The 17,098-nt window shown below is 45.3% G+C and overlaps 1 protein-coding gene across 1 annotated transcript in view; it reads left to right on the top strand.

Moving 5' to 3' along the window:
• The window catches only part of SMOX (spermine oxidase), a 53,246-nt gene that overhangs the window by 25,767 nt on the left and 10,381 nt on the right, over positions 1 to 17,098 (top strand). Inside the window, exons 2-4 of the mRNA XM_074540550.1 lie at positions 1,691 to 1,925; positions 6,623 to 6,849; positions 15,566 to 15,743. Coding sequence (XP_074396651.1) covers positions 1,718 to 1,925; positions 6,623 to 6,849; positions 15,566 to 15,743 — 613 coding nt within the window. The 5' untranslated portion in view covers positions 1,691 to 1,717. The remainder of the gene's footprint in view (positions 1 to 1,690; positions 1,926 to 6,622; positions 6,850 to 15,565; positions 15,744 to 17,098) is intronic.

The raw sequence follows: 17,098 nt of genomic DNA, 5'->3' as shown, positions 1-17,098 counted from the left end.
GAATGGGATGAGCTGGAAGGTCCCATCCTTGAGAATTCTGTGATCGACCTTCTGTTGGGCTGTGGCCGTTGGAAGCTGCTGCAGTGGCAGTTGGAGCTGATGCAGGGCCGGCTGGGACAAGCTGCAGTGGCAGAATCAGAGTTTGCACACACTGTGCAAATCCCTCTTGCAGGTGAGTCCACAGAAGGGTGGATTGAGCTGAAGCTGTTTCAGTTGAAACCAAACATTTTCAAAAGAGTTGTCAGAGCTCCAGTGGGACCATTCTCCTCTTCATGGCACTGCCTAAATCCCTGCCGACTGCAGTCTGGTGTCAGCTCCCTTATAGACAGTGGATATTGCTTGGTCAACAAACATAAATTCTCTAAACTCCTGGAGAAAAAGGGACTCTCCAAATGAAACTGCTTCATTAGTTCCTGTGATCATGTACTACAGTAGGCCAGCAGTGTTTTAAGTCGACCCTTCTGGTGATGGAAGAGAGGAGTAGGAATCTTTGTCAGTGGCCAAGTGTTGGGAGAGCTGAGGAAGAACTCAGAATGGATATCCAGCAGCTTGGCAACAGGTAGAGGCAGCACACCGTGAGCTCCTTGGATATCTCTGTTTGGGGAGGGAGGAGGGGGAGGCAAGGGATTGTGTTTGTGATTTATCCAAAATACTGGGCATCAGCTGATTCCAGGGCTGATAAATCCTGGGCTGTGTGTTTATCCTCTGCAAGTTGGGATTCATGTCAGCTCAGGTCTGGAGGGGTAGGGATCTCTGCACCCGGTTCTTTGTGCTCCTGAGGGCAGGTGTGAACCACCCAGAACCAGGTAAATACATGCTAGCTTTTGAGAATAAAGACATCCTGCACTGGAAATCCCTGCTCCGGGGTTGAACCATAACCATGGGCTCAGGCCATGGTCCCACCTACTGAAATGATGTGATGGGACCTGAGAAATAAAGGTAGATAGCAGTAAAAAGGTTGTCTTCTATAAGTTTGCCAAGGAAAACAGGGTCCTGCTTGCAGGAGCAGTTGAATACATTGGTAGGTGGAGATTTGGGTAGATTTGGACTAGTCAGGACTGGTGTGGGTTTGAACCTCTCATCTAAGCATGAGGCTGAGCCTGATGTGGCAGGACAATGTTGGCAAGACAATGTTGGCTGCATTTTGTGAAATTTTGGAGTGGCCCTTGTTGACTTCCATCATTTGAAACATTTTCTTGCCTGTCCCATTTCTGTAATGGCTGGCTTGGGATCCAATGTCCTTGCTTTGAGCTAAATCCTCCTTACCTCCTCCCCTACTTAGGGGATCTAAAATTCAGGCTTTGTGGTTGCCACAGTGGCAAAGTGGAGCTTCATTGCTGGGTTGTAGAGCTTGTCAGCACTGAGGACGTGGTTCTCTTTCTTTTAAAAGCCTTCACCACAAAATTACCACTTTTGGAGGTTGTATAAAAAGATGTGCGTTTGAAAGTCCTTTGACTTGTTTGGAAACAGTCTACATGGCACGAAAGGGTGGAGATTTCTGAAGTTCTTGGTGCTCTAGGCTAAAAAGTTGTTTTGCATCCCAGCTTGACCTCAGTTATCCTTTCTGTGCATCCCGTGTTGAAGGCTGGGTCTAACTCACCAAGTTTTTCTTTTCTGCCGGACTTTTTTTGATCTTTTAACTGCAGAGGATAAGCTGGATCTGAGCACAACTATTCCCTTCCTCCTACAGGTTCCTTAGAAAGAGAGCTTGGACGGCATGCAAAGTTGTGAAATATCTGCAGACAGCACGGATGATCCTCTTAGTAGTGGCCTACGGAGAAAGCGACAGCCTCGAATAGTCGTGATCGGTGCTGGGCTCGCGGGCCTGTCGGCAGCCAAGGCGCTCCTGGAAGGCGGATTCACGGATGTAACAGTCCTCGAGGCGACCGACCGCATCGGGGGCCGCGTGCAGAGCGTCCGACTCGGTGAGTCTTTCAGATTTCTGGGGTTTTATGGCTTTGTTCTTCTTTTTGATTTCGGGCAGCTTTGGTGTGTGGGTCTCTGTCGGGTTTGTTGTTGCTGGAATGGCTCCTGAGGTATTAAAAGTCTTTTTTCCCAGCCTTGAAACTGAAGAAGAATTCAGGATTCCTTGCCTCTGGTTCTCAAGGTGGTTTATTTCTCTTATCTAATCCATTCTTTCTTTGACCTGCTGAGATCTGTCCAGCAGGTCAGGTTGTGGCACAGTTCCTGCCCTTGGGGTGGTGTTAGCGTTTTATACTAAAAACTACCTGTACTTTATTTACAATAATTTTCCACTACCCATCACCTATGTTAGACAGTTTGTCTCTACTCTAAACCAATCCAAAAGTGCCACCATCACAGCAGAAGATGGAGGACAAGAAGAAGAAGAAAGACAGGACACGCCCAGATTCCTTTATCTTGCCTCTTGAACCCCCACTCTAAAAACCCCAAAATTCCACATTTTCACCCCACGATAAATTCACTAACATTCTACTCAAACTCTTGTGGCTTCTAACTCTTCACACAAAGTTGGTAACTTGTTCCATGGGCTAAGATCAAAGGCACAGCTGTTTGTGACTCTGTTGCAAGGTCTCTGAGCCCCCTGGCAGGGTCTGGAGTCCTTCAGGGCAGTCAGAGGAATGTCCTGGGTTCTGACAGGTCTGGGTTTCATATAAGGGGATGGTGAGCTGTCTTCACAGAGCAGGGAGACACAACAATGCCTTCTCTAGCTGGGGGACCCAAGGGCACCTGGATCCAGATCTCAGGTGCAAGAGTATAAACAACATGGACTGAAGAGAGAACAAATGAGAAGGATGGGTCTTCATGGGCTGGGGCTGCAATTGGACAATTAGCTCCAATATGCTAAAGGACCAAAACTTATAAAAATGGGAGATCTTGTGACCAAGTCCTATTTTTGCTTCCGTCTTGGAGCCATCCAGGCAGAGCCAAAGCTGTGGCTCTGGTACTGCCAGGGTGTGGCCTTTGAAGGCCCTTCAATAAATATCCTTTTATTCCCCTTAACTCTGTATAGACTCTGTTCCAGCTGTTTAAGGCGACCACAAAGGGACAGTGACACACCTGGAAATGGCATCAGCACCTGCAGAGGGCTGCTGGTGAGGTTTGTGTGGCCACGAGGTCAGATGAACTTTGAAAATGGGGTTATGTACATGTGTGGAATGGTTTGAGGTGTGGCATGTCAGGAGAGTAAATATTTAAATCCTTGGGTGCCTGTCAGGGAGGGTGGGTGGTTCTCAGTTGTGACCAGTTGTGACCCAGGGCTGCTCCAAACCTGTGTTTCCATGAAATAAATGATTGGGGTGATTGTTTTCTCTCGCACAGGAAGAGCTCTGTGTAACAGGTCTGTGACTGAGTAACTGTACCCAGACTGTTTCCACCCAGGTTTTCCAGCTTGACTCGTTCCCAGGAGCAGCCAGTAAATCTCCAGGCTGTTGAAGGGTTGTTTCTCAGGGCTTAGAGCCCTTGGAAAGGGGAAACCCCGAGCTGTTCTGCTTCACAAACAACCCCATTCATTTCCCTAGAACTAATTTACTGCCTAGGGTGCTACCCACTGGGAATCAGGCTGCTGGGAAAACATCTCCACTGTATCCCTTTATCCTGATTTTCAGCTTTCCTACCTCTGCAGCCTCCTTTCTTTGTGTGTAATAAAGGTGCAGACTGAATATATTTGAATGCCAGGTCAATTAAAAAACCTCTACAGGCAAAACTCCTGGAACAAACATTGTCCTTTGTAGCACAGGAGTCACTGAAGCTGTTCCGGGTATCCAGAAGGACATTGCTTCTCTTTTCTCTGCAGGAGGCATAAAGCTCTCTGCTCTTCCTGAATTGCCTTCCTGATTTCAATTAACTCATTCTGTTTCTGATCCCACTCTGGATGTTACCTTTGCCCTCTTGCTGTCCTGCTTTATTTTTATTTCTTAGGTGCTTGCATCACTTACTGTGTTTTGCTTGATAAACTCACTGCAGTAAATAAACTGCAGCCTCCTGTGAACTTGCAGAAGGGAAACCAATGGAAAGGCAGTTGGAAAAATCTAATCTCTAGAGGTTTGAGTAGGGCACTTTACATTCTGCTGAGACTTGGCATAGAGGTTAGGATGGGAAGTGTGTCCTTTACACACAATCCGCTGCATTAAAAATATCCTGGATGTGATGCCTGTGAGAGGAGGGAAGTGTGAAAGAACTGAAATCTTTGGGGAGCCACAGATCATTCTCCCAGTGCACCTGTGAAATAGTTCTGGTGTTTTAGTACGGAGCCTGAATCTCTCATCTTTGCCCACCTTCACCAATAACTCACATCTTCGCTGGGAATCCGCCTCCTCCTCATTAACACCTCTTAATTAACAGGAGAGGAGAGCAGGTGTTTCAGTCTGGAGGCAGTCTCAGAGTTTGTAGATGTAACTGTTGCAGAGCAGAGGCTGGCATCCAAAGTCTTAGTCTTTTATTAATGTTTTAAAATTCCAAACTGTCTTTTCTTATCTTTCTGTTATCTCCTCATATGCCAGCTCCTCAGGTTGCCCTGTGTGGGTGTGGGCTGCAGTTCTCTGCCAAGGTGGATCCGTGTTCTGGCTCTGGCCTCTCCTGTCTGCACACTTGACTAAAGATCTGATTTAAATTTCAGCAGAACTACTAATTAGGAAGAAATTATTTCCTGTTGTGAGGGTGGGGAGGCCCTGGCACAGGCTCCCCAGAGAAGCTGGGGCTGCCCCTGGAGCCCTGGAAGTGTCCAAAGCCAGGTTGGATGTGGCTTGGATCAGTTTAGTTTAATGGAAGATGTCCTTGGCCATGGCAGGGGTGGGATTGGGATGATCTTTATGGTTCCTTCAAAACGCCAAACCATTCTGGCATTGTGGCACCTTCTCAGGGTTATATCTGAATCCTTCCCCCTCACTGAGCCGCATCTTGTAGGGGACAGTATTTTCCTGTAAGTGCACAAACTGTTGCTTCTCTGCTGTTTTGGTTTTTTTTGTTGTTGTATGGCATGATTAATTCCAAATAGAATTTTGAACCTAAAATCCTGAAAGCAATTTGGCTGTCTCTGTTTAAAAGAATTTTATTCAATTTTACACTTTTAAGTAACAATCATTTAACTTACACCTGGTAAAACCTGGCTTACCTGGTAGTGATGATAGTGAGCATGAATATTACAGGCAAGAATTAGTTTTTAATTTGTTGCTATTTGATTATGTTCCACACAGCTCAACAGGAGAACTTGGAGCACACCATCACTGTCACCAAGCACTAAGGCAGCAGCAGGACCTGCTGGCAATTTGTTTTCTTTGAAAAATCAGGATTGCTGTGCAGCAGAGACCAAACTCCTGCCCTAGAGCAGGAGGCAGGAGCATTCCTGCTGCTGCTTGGCTCAGCCTGAGTTGCAGGAGGATTGCATTAACCGGGGGGCTGCCACTTGCAATATTGATGAGCTCTCTGCCTTTGGCTGCCGGTGTTCAGTCATTTCCACCTGGCTGGGTGCTCTGGGGTGTGTTGGAGTCCGTGGCACTGAAGTGTTCAGGTCTGTGTGTTGTGTTGCTCTCTGGAGCAGGTGTAAAAACCAAACCTCCTGCTGTAGTGCAGCTTTTGAAGGGCAGTCAGCACAGCTCTCACTGACAAAGGGGCTGCTTGGAAAATGAGATCTGTGGAGCTTCCCTCAGGGGCAGGGCCTCAGCCAGGGAACAGCATTCCTTGGAGCTCTCACCCTTGAAACCTGACTGCAGTACAGCTCAGTGCTGCAGTGCCTCTCTGTCTGAGCATACATTTACATGTTAAACAGCAAATGATAGCTGGGAACTGCACCATCCTTTCTTCAGCAAGCAGGATCCTATTAATTATCCTGCTTAATCAGGCATTCCCACACTGCTGCAGGGGTGCTGGGAGATGCCCAGCTTTGTCAGACTTTAAACTAGCTTTGGCCTTCTGAGAATCTGTCAAAATATAGGGGGATACATGACCCAAGCTTATTTTTAGCACCTCCTTTCAGCTGCTGAGCATCCCCCTGTGCTCTCAGCCCAGTCTGGCAGTGCTGGATTTGGGGGGGACAAAGCCCTCGTGCAAATCCTGATGGTTGTAAGGGATGGAGAGAGTGGGGCTGACCACATTCTTTGTGTTTTTCAAGCAGAGAGAGTACAGATGATGAAAAAAAAATGCTTTTGGTGTTTATCCTGACAGTGCCTCTTTTTAAAGAAGCTGATATAGAAATATCCATAGTCATAGTAATAAATTACAACCTATTTACTCATTTGGGGAATGGAAATGCATGTTTTATTGCAGTTAATCTGAGGTGTATTTGTAAATAGCAACCACTTTAGTCACAGGACAGGGTTCAGTATTCAGGCCAATGTTGCAATCCACGTTTTTCTACATGTTGAGAGCTGGGAACAGAGAAGGGCTGAATTTCTCCTTAAGTATCAGAGGTGTGTCACTGTGAGGGATCTTTATTGCAACATCCCATCCTTCTGGGCAATACCTAAACCTGTATCCCAAAGGACCAATTTGAAGAATGCTGGCATTGTGTCTAACACAGAAAAACTCCCTTAAGGGATGTTCAAACATGTGCTGTCCTTGGGCAATTCTGCTTTTGCACATTTTATGAGAAGCTTCCAGGAAAACAGGCTTCCATAACCAGTTTGCTTGGCTTCCTCTCCTGCAGGGCATGCCACTTTTGAGCTGGGAGCTACGTGGATTCATGGTTCACATGGAAACCCAGTCTATCATCTAGCAGAAGACAATGGTTTGCTGGAAGAGACCACAGACAGCGAGAGGAGCGTTGGGCGGATCAGCCTTTACTCCAAGAATGGGGTGGCTTATCACCTCACCAACAGCGGGCAGAGGATCCCGAAAGATGTGGTTGAAGAATTCAGTGATTTATACAACGAGGTTGGTGTCCAGCTGCTTTGGCAAGTGCTAGATTTGCCTGGAACACTGAGACTCTTTGGTCTCAGTTCCCGGTTAGAACATTCCAGGACAAAGGTAGAAATCGGAAAAAAAAAAAAAAAATCAGTGCTAAGTTTTCTCTCATCTGCTTCACTGTATCCTATTTCTCTGATGTGGGATTAACTCTCTGTGGTGAGGAATAACAATCTTTCCATGTTTGTAATCAATTTAATCACTTCCAGCAACTATTTCTGGGGAGATCCAGTAATTAATCCAGCACTTAATTAAAAGAGTAGTGGAGCTGTGGTGGTGTTCGCAGGGGTCCCAGGACAAGGGAAGAGATGAGAATCTTGACACTGTTTCAGAAGGCTGATTTATTATTTTATGATATATATTATATTAAAAGAAAATTATACATTAAACTATGCTAAAAGAATAGAAGAAAGGATTTCTTCAGAAGGCTAGCAAGGAAAGGAATGGAATGATAATAAAATCTTGTGACTGCTCCCAGCCTCGACACAGGTGGCTGTCATTGGTCATCAAGTAAAAACAGTTTTACATGCTGGGTAAACAAATCTCTAAATCACATTCTAAAGCAGCAAAACATGGAGAAGCTGAAGCTTCTCAGGAGAAAAGATCTTAATTAAAGGATTTTTCATAAAATATGTCTGTGACATGGAGGGATCAAATTGCTAAACAAAGTGGAATGCAAAACCTTAGCAACAACCAGCTAAATATTGTATCCCTGTGACTTTTTATTGGTTATAAATACAATGAAATCCTGTGTGGTGTGCCAAAGTCAGTGCAGTTTTGTAGGAATTGAAAGTTTTTTTGCATCAGAGGGAAAGGAACATCTTTTCTGGGAGATTTCAGAGCAGCATGGACTTCAGTTGAAGGTTATTTAAACTCTTTTGCTTGCCAAAGTTAATTATAATTATTCCACACATTTTTTAATGCTGCTTGTGAAGTACATTTAGAGGGGTCAGTGCAGACTGTCTGGCCCTCCAGGTAATGTGATCTCTCAGTGGGTTGTAGAAAATGGAACAAAACATGAATATTTTCATCAGGCTGTAACCATGCCTAAAACCTTCAGATTTTCATCTGACAGCAAACTTCAGTATTTGACTCTTGGCTGAACACTCACAGGATTCAGGTTACTCTTGCATACTTTGTTTAAAAATATGTCTGGGAGCATTAGAAAAGTCACTGTAGCCTGTAAAGAAATATCAAGAATTGGGTGGGGAGCAGAAAAAGGATATTTTTTTCATTTGAAAATATTTTTGGCACTGTCCTGTGTTTCTGAACTGGAATCAGTGCTGGGGTGGCACAAATTCATTTCAGTTTCAGAGAGGAGTAGTAGGAATTTCAAAGAAATTTCATTTTGGGAAGGATTTGTCAACCTGTGGACAACATCTTGGATAAATGCAGGTGGATATAATTCATCTGAACAGTTTTTCATATTACTGGATTAAAAAAACAAATGATACTTTTTCCAGGCAGGAAAAAAAAGACAGGTGAGATGTGTGTGGAGGAAGATTAACAACAACTGGGGCTAGAGAGAGTAAATGAAAATACTGCAGTGAGCAGCATTATTTATGTAAATGGAACTCTGCCAAACTGCATGCAGGGCTTGGTGATCATCCTGTCTGGAGGATGATAGGAAAATCTCCAGCAAAGGGAGGGCAGAGTCCAGAATGAGAAGGGAATACAGAGATGAGAGCCACTTAGCTTTGAGATAAACCCAGTAAGATAAAGGCCATAACAAGGTACCAGTGCTTTAGAAATGATTAATTTGGTAAATCTACCCTTTCTTTTAAAGGGGAGAGAAAGGGGCAGCCAGTGACATGAGAGAACAGCACATTAAAAGTTAATCTTCTTTACACAACACCTAATTAGCTTATCATTGCCGCAGGATATCTTTATCACTAGGAGACAGAAAAGGCTTTCGCATTTATGGCTTGTAAAAATGTCTGCAGCCACTCGTGGCGATAAAAAATACTTAAGGGACAGCTGGAGCCAAGCAGGGGACATCAGCCAGCCCCTTAATTGCTCTTGCTGGGAGGGGCTTTCCCTGCCTTCCTCCAAAGCCTGCCGGAATTTCTTGCAGGAGCAGCTCATGGTTTTGTTGAGCTGCTCATCTCAGCCTCTTCGGGTTGCCAGGCTGGAGGATCTACGCTAATTTGAAGCATTTGGCTGTGGTTTTTTATTCCCTGCTCTGCCTAGGTAAAGTGGGAATTCAGGCAAGCTCATAAAAATACCCAGTTTAAATGGCTGTAAGGAATACAAGTGCCCTGGAGGGAGGGCAGCCAGGAGCAGGCGTGTGGCTTTGGGGACATTTTCCTCTGCCATAGAGTGCAGAGGGTGTTCCACACGTGCTGAGTCTGGCAGGGTGTTTCTGGTTTGTGTTTTGGGGTGTCCCCCACTTCCCCAGCATTACTGTGAGAGTGGTGAGAACCTGGCACAGGCTCCCCAGAGAAGCTGTGGCTGCCCCTGGAGCCCTGGAAGTGTCCAAGGCCAGGTTGGACAGGGCTTGGATCAATTTGGTTTAATGGAAGATGATCTTGCTCATGGCAGGGCAGTTGAAACAATACAATCCTCCATGTCCCTTCCAACCCAACCATTCTGTGATTTTATGAGGGGTTTTTTGCATGTTCATTAGAGATTATTTAATTTTTTTTTTTGGTCAATGTTCTGTTGCTTTAACTGGTGGTGAAATGAATGCTGGGGAGGAATAGCAAGAATTTTCAGTTCTGCATCTCTAGTTTTTGGGGGGTTTTTTTGGGAGGCAGGTTTTATGATTGGTTTTGTTAAAATTGATTGATTTTGTTAAAGTTGATTGATTTTGAAGTTATCCAGGATAAAAATCCATCTTTCAGATCACAAAATCCTGAGGTCAGGATCTTCCTTTGTCTCACAGGAGCTCCCAGGCCTTCCTCAGGTTTTCAGTAGCAATCCCACCATCATGTCATCTCATCCCTTCAGAGATTGAGATAGCAAAGGCTGTGACACACCCTGTCCTGAGCTGAAAAGAAAGAACCCCCCACAAAACAGCCAGCAACCCCTGATGGATGCAAAGCCTAATCAGGGATGCAGGACTGGCATGAACAGTGGAAAATGTGTCCCTGAATGAGCTAAATTTGTCACCCTCCCCCTCACTCACACCCTGCCTGGCTTTGCCTGCAGCTGCTGCTGGGGCTCCAGCCTGTGCCTTCAGCTCTTCTCCTCCAGCTGGGTCTCTCTAACCCCATTTATCTTGTCATCTGGACACCAAATTCTGGGGAATTCAAAGTGCACGGGGTCTCCCTTGAGTTTCACTGGGCCATGTGGAGTCTCTGAAACTGCATTTTAGCAAGGCAAGGTCTCTCTGTGCTGAATTTTCCTGGAGTGAAAGATAAAGCACCCCTGTACCTCCAGAGCTTTGCCTCACTAATTCATCTGGAAAGTCCTTAGGCTTTTTCCAGGCACTTGTCCAATCTTTTTTTGGCTGCCTTCTTCTACCTCAAATACAAGTTTTGCTGCATTTTTGTTTGCAGTAGCCTGAATTTTTAATAGCTGTAGGGATGTCTCACATGAGCCTTTATTTGGTTACGAGGAAGTGGAGCAGTCAGACTGCTTGAGGGCTGCTCAGCTCTTCATTTCTCCAGCAGAAAGTTCCTTGGGAGAGGCTGTTGCCCTTCACTGGGGTCAGTCAGGATCTGTCATGAACTTGTGACCAAGGTGACCTGAATTCTTCTCGTGGAAGGAGGGCAATGCCTTCAAGGAAAGTCTCCAGTCCTGCAGAGCATCCACCTGGATTCCCAACCACCCATTGCCAAGGGAAGCACCCTGAGATGGGGCAGGACTTTAAGGATTGTCCTCCTTAGGCCATGTGCTGTGTGGGGCTGGCACTGCTCAGGGTCATTGTCACTCCGTTTGGTCAGTCTCCAAAAGGAAAGAGGTTCCCCAGGTTGTGATGCCCACATCATGTATTTGTCATCTTCCCACCTTCCTCTCAATTCCTTCTAGGATAACTGGGGGGATCCTGAGGCTGGGAGAGGATTTTGGCTCTTCTTGCTTACACCACATCTGTATGACTCAGGAAAATGACCAGAGTGGGACCTCTGAGGGTAATGCCTGCACATTTGGGGTCTGTGTGTGATCAGGGACAATTTATCTCAGAATTGTTCCTCTGTCCCTGCCAAATCCTCATTTCCTTTTCCAGAGTTGTGTTTAAAGCTGATTCCCAGGTATTAGTGAGAAGTGGGAAGGGGTGAGCTGGACAGGTTAAATGCTGCTGAAAGATCACAGTTCATCATTGTCTGATTTAGAAGAAGTGCCTGCTTTTACTTCTTTTCAGCTTTTCCATTTACAGCTTTTCAGCAAGGATGTGATCCCTAAAGAGCTGCTTCCCAGGAGCCCTCCCTTTAACAATCAGCTAATTAATGGCCTTGTTATCTGTCAGCTTTCTCCTGTGTGCTGCAACAGCTTCTGGGGGAGGGATGCAGCCAAAGAATGACAGCGTTTTTCATCCTCCACACCCCCACCCCGTGCTGGTCTTCCTGCCATCCCCAATTAAGCTCCAGTGCCTTGCCTCGCAGTTATCATGGACAGCAGGACCAAAGGGCCACCGAGAGTCACCGTTCCCTCCCTGCCTCTATTGCACTGACAGATGTCTGGCCTGGGAACAGCACAGCCCTATCTCCATCAGGGCTTTTCACTGGACACGGATTAAGTCACGGCAGTTTTTAAGCCAAGTGAGCAAAAGACAATGCTGGGCATCGTCAGCGGCGCTGACAGGAAGGAGTGTGGATGGGGATGTGCTTTCCTGACCTCCTTCAGTGAGGAGAAACTTCTTTATTTAGCTTTGTTCTTCCTAAGAAATTGCTTTTTCCTGTGGTGGAGGAGCACGTAGGTAGTAAATAAACACATGGAGGAGGAAGCCTGGAGGTGACAGAGGGGACATCCCTGCTGGAATCCATGTTCCCTGCACACACCCTCCTTGTGGGATGCCCCAAAGCTGGTCAGAAAGTGGACAGAAGATGAAAGCTGAAGTGAAGCTGTTTTAGGACTGTGGACATTCAGTTAACTCATTTTAATTTTTTGCCTTCAACCCCTTCTGTCTTGCAGACCCAGGGAGCTGGGGTTGTTCAGCATGACAACCAGGGAGACCTTCCAGCATCTTCCAGGGCCTGAAGGGGCTCCAGGAGAGCTGGAGGGGGACTTTGGACAATGGATGGAGTGACAGGACATAGGGAATGGCTTCCCACTGCCAGAGGGCAGAGTTAGATGGGATATTGGGAAGGAATTGTTCCCTGTGAGGGCAGTGAGGCCCTGGAATGGATTTCCCAGAGCAGCTGTGGCTGCCCCTGGATCCCTGGAAATGTCCAAGGCCAGGTTGGACAGGGCTTGGAGCAACCTGGGATCGTGGAAGGTGTCCTGGAACATGGCAGAGGGTGGCACTGGATGGGCTTTAAGATCCCTTCCAACCCATTCCATGATTCACTGAATTCTCTGGAGGATTGTGTATAAGCTTTCAGAATGAGGGAAGGAAGAATGCTTAGAATGAATGGTTACTTGAGATCTCTGTTTTTTACCTCTGTTTTTTCAGTCAGGCTTCCAGTGCCACTTGTTCTGTCCCAGCTCAGAGGAACTTTAGAGTGAGACATGTTTAGGTTGTCCTGCTGGGATGTGAGATTGCCAGTGATAGGAGATGGGAGTTGATGCAGTTCGTCCTTTGGTTTTGCTCCCTACTTGTATCAGGTGTATGGTAATAGAAAAGCAAAGGTTGGCCGGACTATCTGTGGTGTAGCTCTCCTTGCTGGACATGGAGCTCTGGTTTGGATGCAGATTTTGAAGGATTAACTAGAAAATCAGCAGAATCTTTCAGGTCATCCTTGTTGTTACCTTTTCCCAGGATTTTTGAGGGAAAGCCCATTTCTACTCTCTCAGGAGCCCTGCTGCTGAAATGCTGAAATGTTTGGAGGAGTATGGGTTTTCAGATATCACAAGTGCCTGTTCCCAGTGACCCCAGGGGTGGTCCCATAGGAATGACAATGCTTTCCCCATCCGGGGAGGGAAAGTCTGGATAATTCCAACTCCAGGCAGCACAATTTTGCTCCTGCTTCATTGGAAATCTACCTTAAATGAGGTGTCCTAGTGAAGCTTTTCCATAGCTTCTTACACAGGATGTGTTTGCTGCTCATGTTCATTAAAACACACATTTCAAGCATCTTTTTAATTCATTTATTCTAACCATATATCTCTCAATGTAGAACCTGCTGTTGTTTCTCCTTTTGCTTCTTGCCTACAACAGCATTGCCTCTTGTTCTTCCTCAGATGGTTCAGCATCCCCAAGAATCAAAATATCCCGAGTTGGAAGTGACTTAGGAGGATCATCAAGTTCAGCTCCAAAGTCACACCTTGGGTCTGAGGGTGTTGTCCAAATGCTTCTTGAACTTGAAAAGCAAGGAAATAACAGGAGAAATAAGAAATCCTGGTGTGATTTAACTTACCTGCTGTCTGATCAATGGCATGGCACCTCCAGGAAAGACTTTCCTTGATGGTTACAGCACACAGAACTTGCGCCTTCCTGCTCTGCTCCCTGTGGGGCAGTGAAGAATAGAATGGTTAACAAAAACATAGTCAGGTTCACTTCTCCTGTGGGCCAAGTGGTGGCTGGGTTTTAGCAGAGCTTTGCTTGTCCTGTGAGTTTGTGATCTGCTTACTGAGCTCAATCAGCTTATGAAAGCCGAGCTGATTGTGCTGACGCAAGGTCTGTGCAGCCCGGACCTGCTGCAAGTGCTTGTGGCCTCAGAAATCCAGGGATCTGAGAATCAGGGGATGCTGGAGCTGCCAAAGTTTCCTTTGCTGGAAGCCTTTGTTCCATACAGGACGTTGGGCCCCACCTTTCTTGTCTGGGAGTCTCCTTGGAATGGTCCTGTCCCAGGCAGTGTCTGCAATTCTCTTCTGTCTTTACCAGTCCCACTCATTTTCCTTCTGATTGTTTCTTCTCTGTTTTTATCATTTATTTCATGCCTTTTTTTTTTGTCATTCTTTCACTTATTTTTTCCAGGTTTCTCCTCATCCCTTCCCTGTCAACTCACCTTGCTCCATTTGCTCACAGACCTCCTCTCTCTCACTCCTACTGCTGCAATGTGTTTATCCTCCTCCCTTTCCTCTTCTTCCCTCTATTTTGCCTCTTCAACTTCACTTCATTCCTAAAACCCAAGATAAAATCAAGCTCTTGGGGAAAATGGGAGTGAGAAGAAAATAAACCATAGTGGATTAGCCCTATCAGCAGGGAATGGGAAGCTCCAGGAGCTTTTGGAAGGCAAGGCTGCCAGTTTTGTACCAGTTTTGTACCAGATACTTACTGTAGCTTTCAACTTCTTGACATATCTAAATCATCTGTCTCCAAAAAATGATCATAAGGTGTAATCAAACCATCTTTGACAGGAAAAACTCCCCAAACAGAGATTTAAGAGTACTGTTCACCCTGTGACATGATGTGAATGAGAAGGGGACACATTCTGGGCAAACAAATCATTAATGAGATGTGCTGCATTTATGAGAGACATCTTTTGAAAGCTTTCCTGTGATAAAAGATTCCTCTTGAGGTGTTTTTAATTTTTTTTTTTCTATAAAAAGGAAGAGCCATGATGCAATTGCAGGCTCTTCTGGCAATATTGTAGATAGAAATAAAAGTTTTTCCAGACAGCCACAAGCAGAGGGCTGAGGTGAATGGTGTCTCCTTGCCTTTATGTAGCTTGTATGGAAAACTGGGGTTAAAAAACACCAGGAATGTCTTCAAAGAAGAACAATTTGTTACAAGGGATTTTTACTATGGCTTCTGGTGAGGGGAACTAGACATGTCACTGTTTTCCATGGATTTCTGCCTGTCCTGTGCTCAAGTAAAATATGTGCATACAGAATTCCTCTGCTTTTTGTTTCTTCCTAATTTCATGAGATGTTAGAATCCAAAATGCAGGGAATTCTCAGAACTTTGAGCCTGTAAGCCAAAGCTTAGAATTAAACAAAGGATTTGATCTGACACCTTGGAAAAGGCTTCCAAACTTAAGTACTGGAAGTGAGAATATGGATTTATAGTTCAAAGCAGAAACATGGTAAGTTAAAAAGAGGAAAGTTTAGAGTTTTAGAATTTAGATATTGAAAAAATAAAAGTAGTTACAAAGGTAAACAAGTTTAGAATACAGTACTGTAGGTTTATGTATCAAATATAATTCACTAAGAAAGCTTACACTGTAGCGTAAGTCCATAAAACAAAATATTTAAGAATTAAGTCAAAAACATAAATACCCTTATTACCAGTGTTTTGTTAATCAATAAATCCTTAAAAGGTCTTATAACTAGACCATGCAGTAGAGATGTGAGCCAGGCTCACCCTTCCTGTTGATGTAGAAAATAAGAAAAAATAAATCACATCATCTAAAAAACTCAAAAATCCCATCTCCAACTCGTTCAAAATTCCTTCAAAAATCCCCATAAATGGGACAACGGAAAAACAGCTGTGCAACTGAATTCACCCACTCTGGTGGATTCCTTATAAATAATGGAGAGGGTGGAAGGGCTGGTATCAAGCTGGGACACAGAGGTGGGAGAAGAGCCGGTGCTTTTTATCAGAGGTGGCTTCTGCTGGGAGGAGAAGATGAATGTGCTGGGTTGGGACAGCTGAAGGAGCGTCCTGCTGGATGATCCCATCTTTGTGTCCTGTCTCTGGCAGGTCTATAACCTGACTCAGGAGTTCTTCCAACGAGGTAAACCAGTCAATGCTGAGAGCCAGAACAGCGTGGGCGTTTTCACGCGGGACGTCGTGCGCAAACGCGTCAAGGCCGACCCGGATGACACGGAGGCCGTCAAGAGGCTGAAACTGGCCATGATCCAGCAGTACCTGAAGGTAGGTGTGCTCATCACTGAGTGTTTTGTTTTGGTTTAAACTAGGAGCAAACAAATCCTCAGCCTCAGGCACCTGGCTGAGCCCTGCCCAGCACTGGAAATTGCTTTCTGTGCTCTCTTGCAGTTCGTGTTTCTATTGACAACTCTCCCTCCTGATGCAGATCTAAGGACAGTGGGCTGCAAGGAATAATGCCTTTACTCTTTTTTTTTTTTTCTTCTTACCTTAAAATCCCACTTGTCTTAATAGAAGAGGCTTTCCTAGGCCCTGTTAAATTTTCTGGTGTGATTTAGGTTTTTTTTTGCCACCTGAAGCTACTCTATTGTGAGGTTCTTTTAGTAATGTTTTATCTTGTGACTTCCACCTGCACCCCCTGATCCTGCCTGAGTGTTTTTTTACCTCTCAGAGACCAGAAGAAATGTAACTTTGATGCTAGTAATTTGCTGAAGAAATCCCCAGAAAGCATTTTGAAGGTAAAGCAATAAAATCCAAGATAGACTGTATAAAACCAGCTTTCCACGTGGCTTCCATAGTTCTTTTTATCTCCTTGGTGCCTTGGCTAAATGAGTTCTCTGTGGGATGAGGACTTAATGCTGCATCAAGCACTCCACGAGTAAAGTGTATCAGTCATTTTTATTTCAATTAGGATGACTTAAAAGCTTCTGAAATGAGGCAGGGGAAGCAAGCAGCACTTTGTCATGAGTTCACTGTTTTCAGGTGGGAAGATAAACCAAAGAGGAATAAAGACCTAAAGAATCTCACAGGAAATTTGACATAAAGCTGAGGTTTCAGCCCTGGTGTCCTGAGCCTGATATCTCAGCATCCTCACCCAAAAGCTCTTCTCACAGGGTGTCTCCACAGCTGCTGTGTAAAGCTCAGTTATTTATTGTGTTACCCAAACAGCAGCACCCATGCAGACAGGATTAAGTCATTGGATACAGCTCTGGGTTTCCTGGTGGTTTTTCCTGTGCTTGCTCCAGGCTGCCACAGTCAGAGCTGTTTCTGCAAGTCTTGCAAATCCCTTCTCATGCAAATAACTGAGAGCAACAAAGCTTCTCATACTTTAGACTATCAGATGACAGAGTGGGGATTAACCTGTCTTGGGTTAGAGTCTTGGTAGTTGCTTGTTTTTCCCCGCTGGCATTTTGCCTTCATGGCTGAAAGAATCAAACAAACAGCCACCAGTGTTTAACTTCATAATGAGGGGTGTGCTGTTGGAGCATCCAGGCAGGGTGAGGATCCTGCTGTGTGCCACGGGTTTTGTGTTGTCACCCTGGGGGAGGTCTGGGAAGCACTTGGGTAGGGTGGAACTATAGCAGAGTCTAAAGATGGGTCTTCACTCAGTCCCCCCTGGAGTCATCA

The sequence above is a fragment of the Zonotrichia albicollis genome, chromosome 5 (assembly GCF_047830755.1).
Source record: "Zonotrichia albicollis isolate bZonAlb1 chromosome 5, bZonAlb1.hap1, whole genome shotgun sequence".
In the NCBI taxonomy this organism is placed as follows: Eukaryota; Metazoa; Chordata; class Aves; order Passeriformes; family Passerellidae; genus Zonotrichia; species Zonotrichia albicollis.
This window is presented reverse-complemented; position numbering and strand designations above follow the sequence as displayed.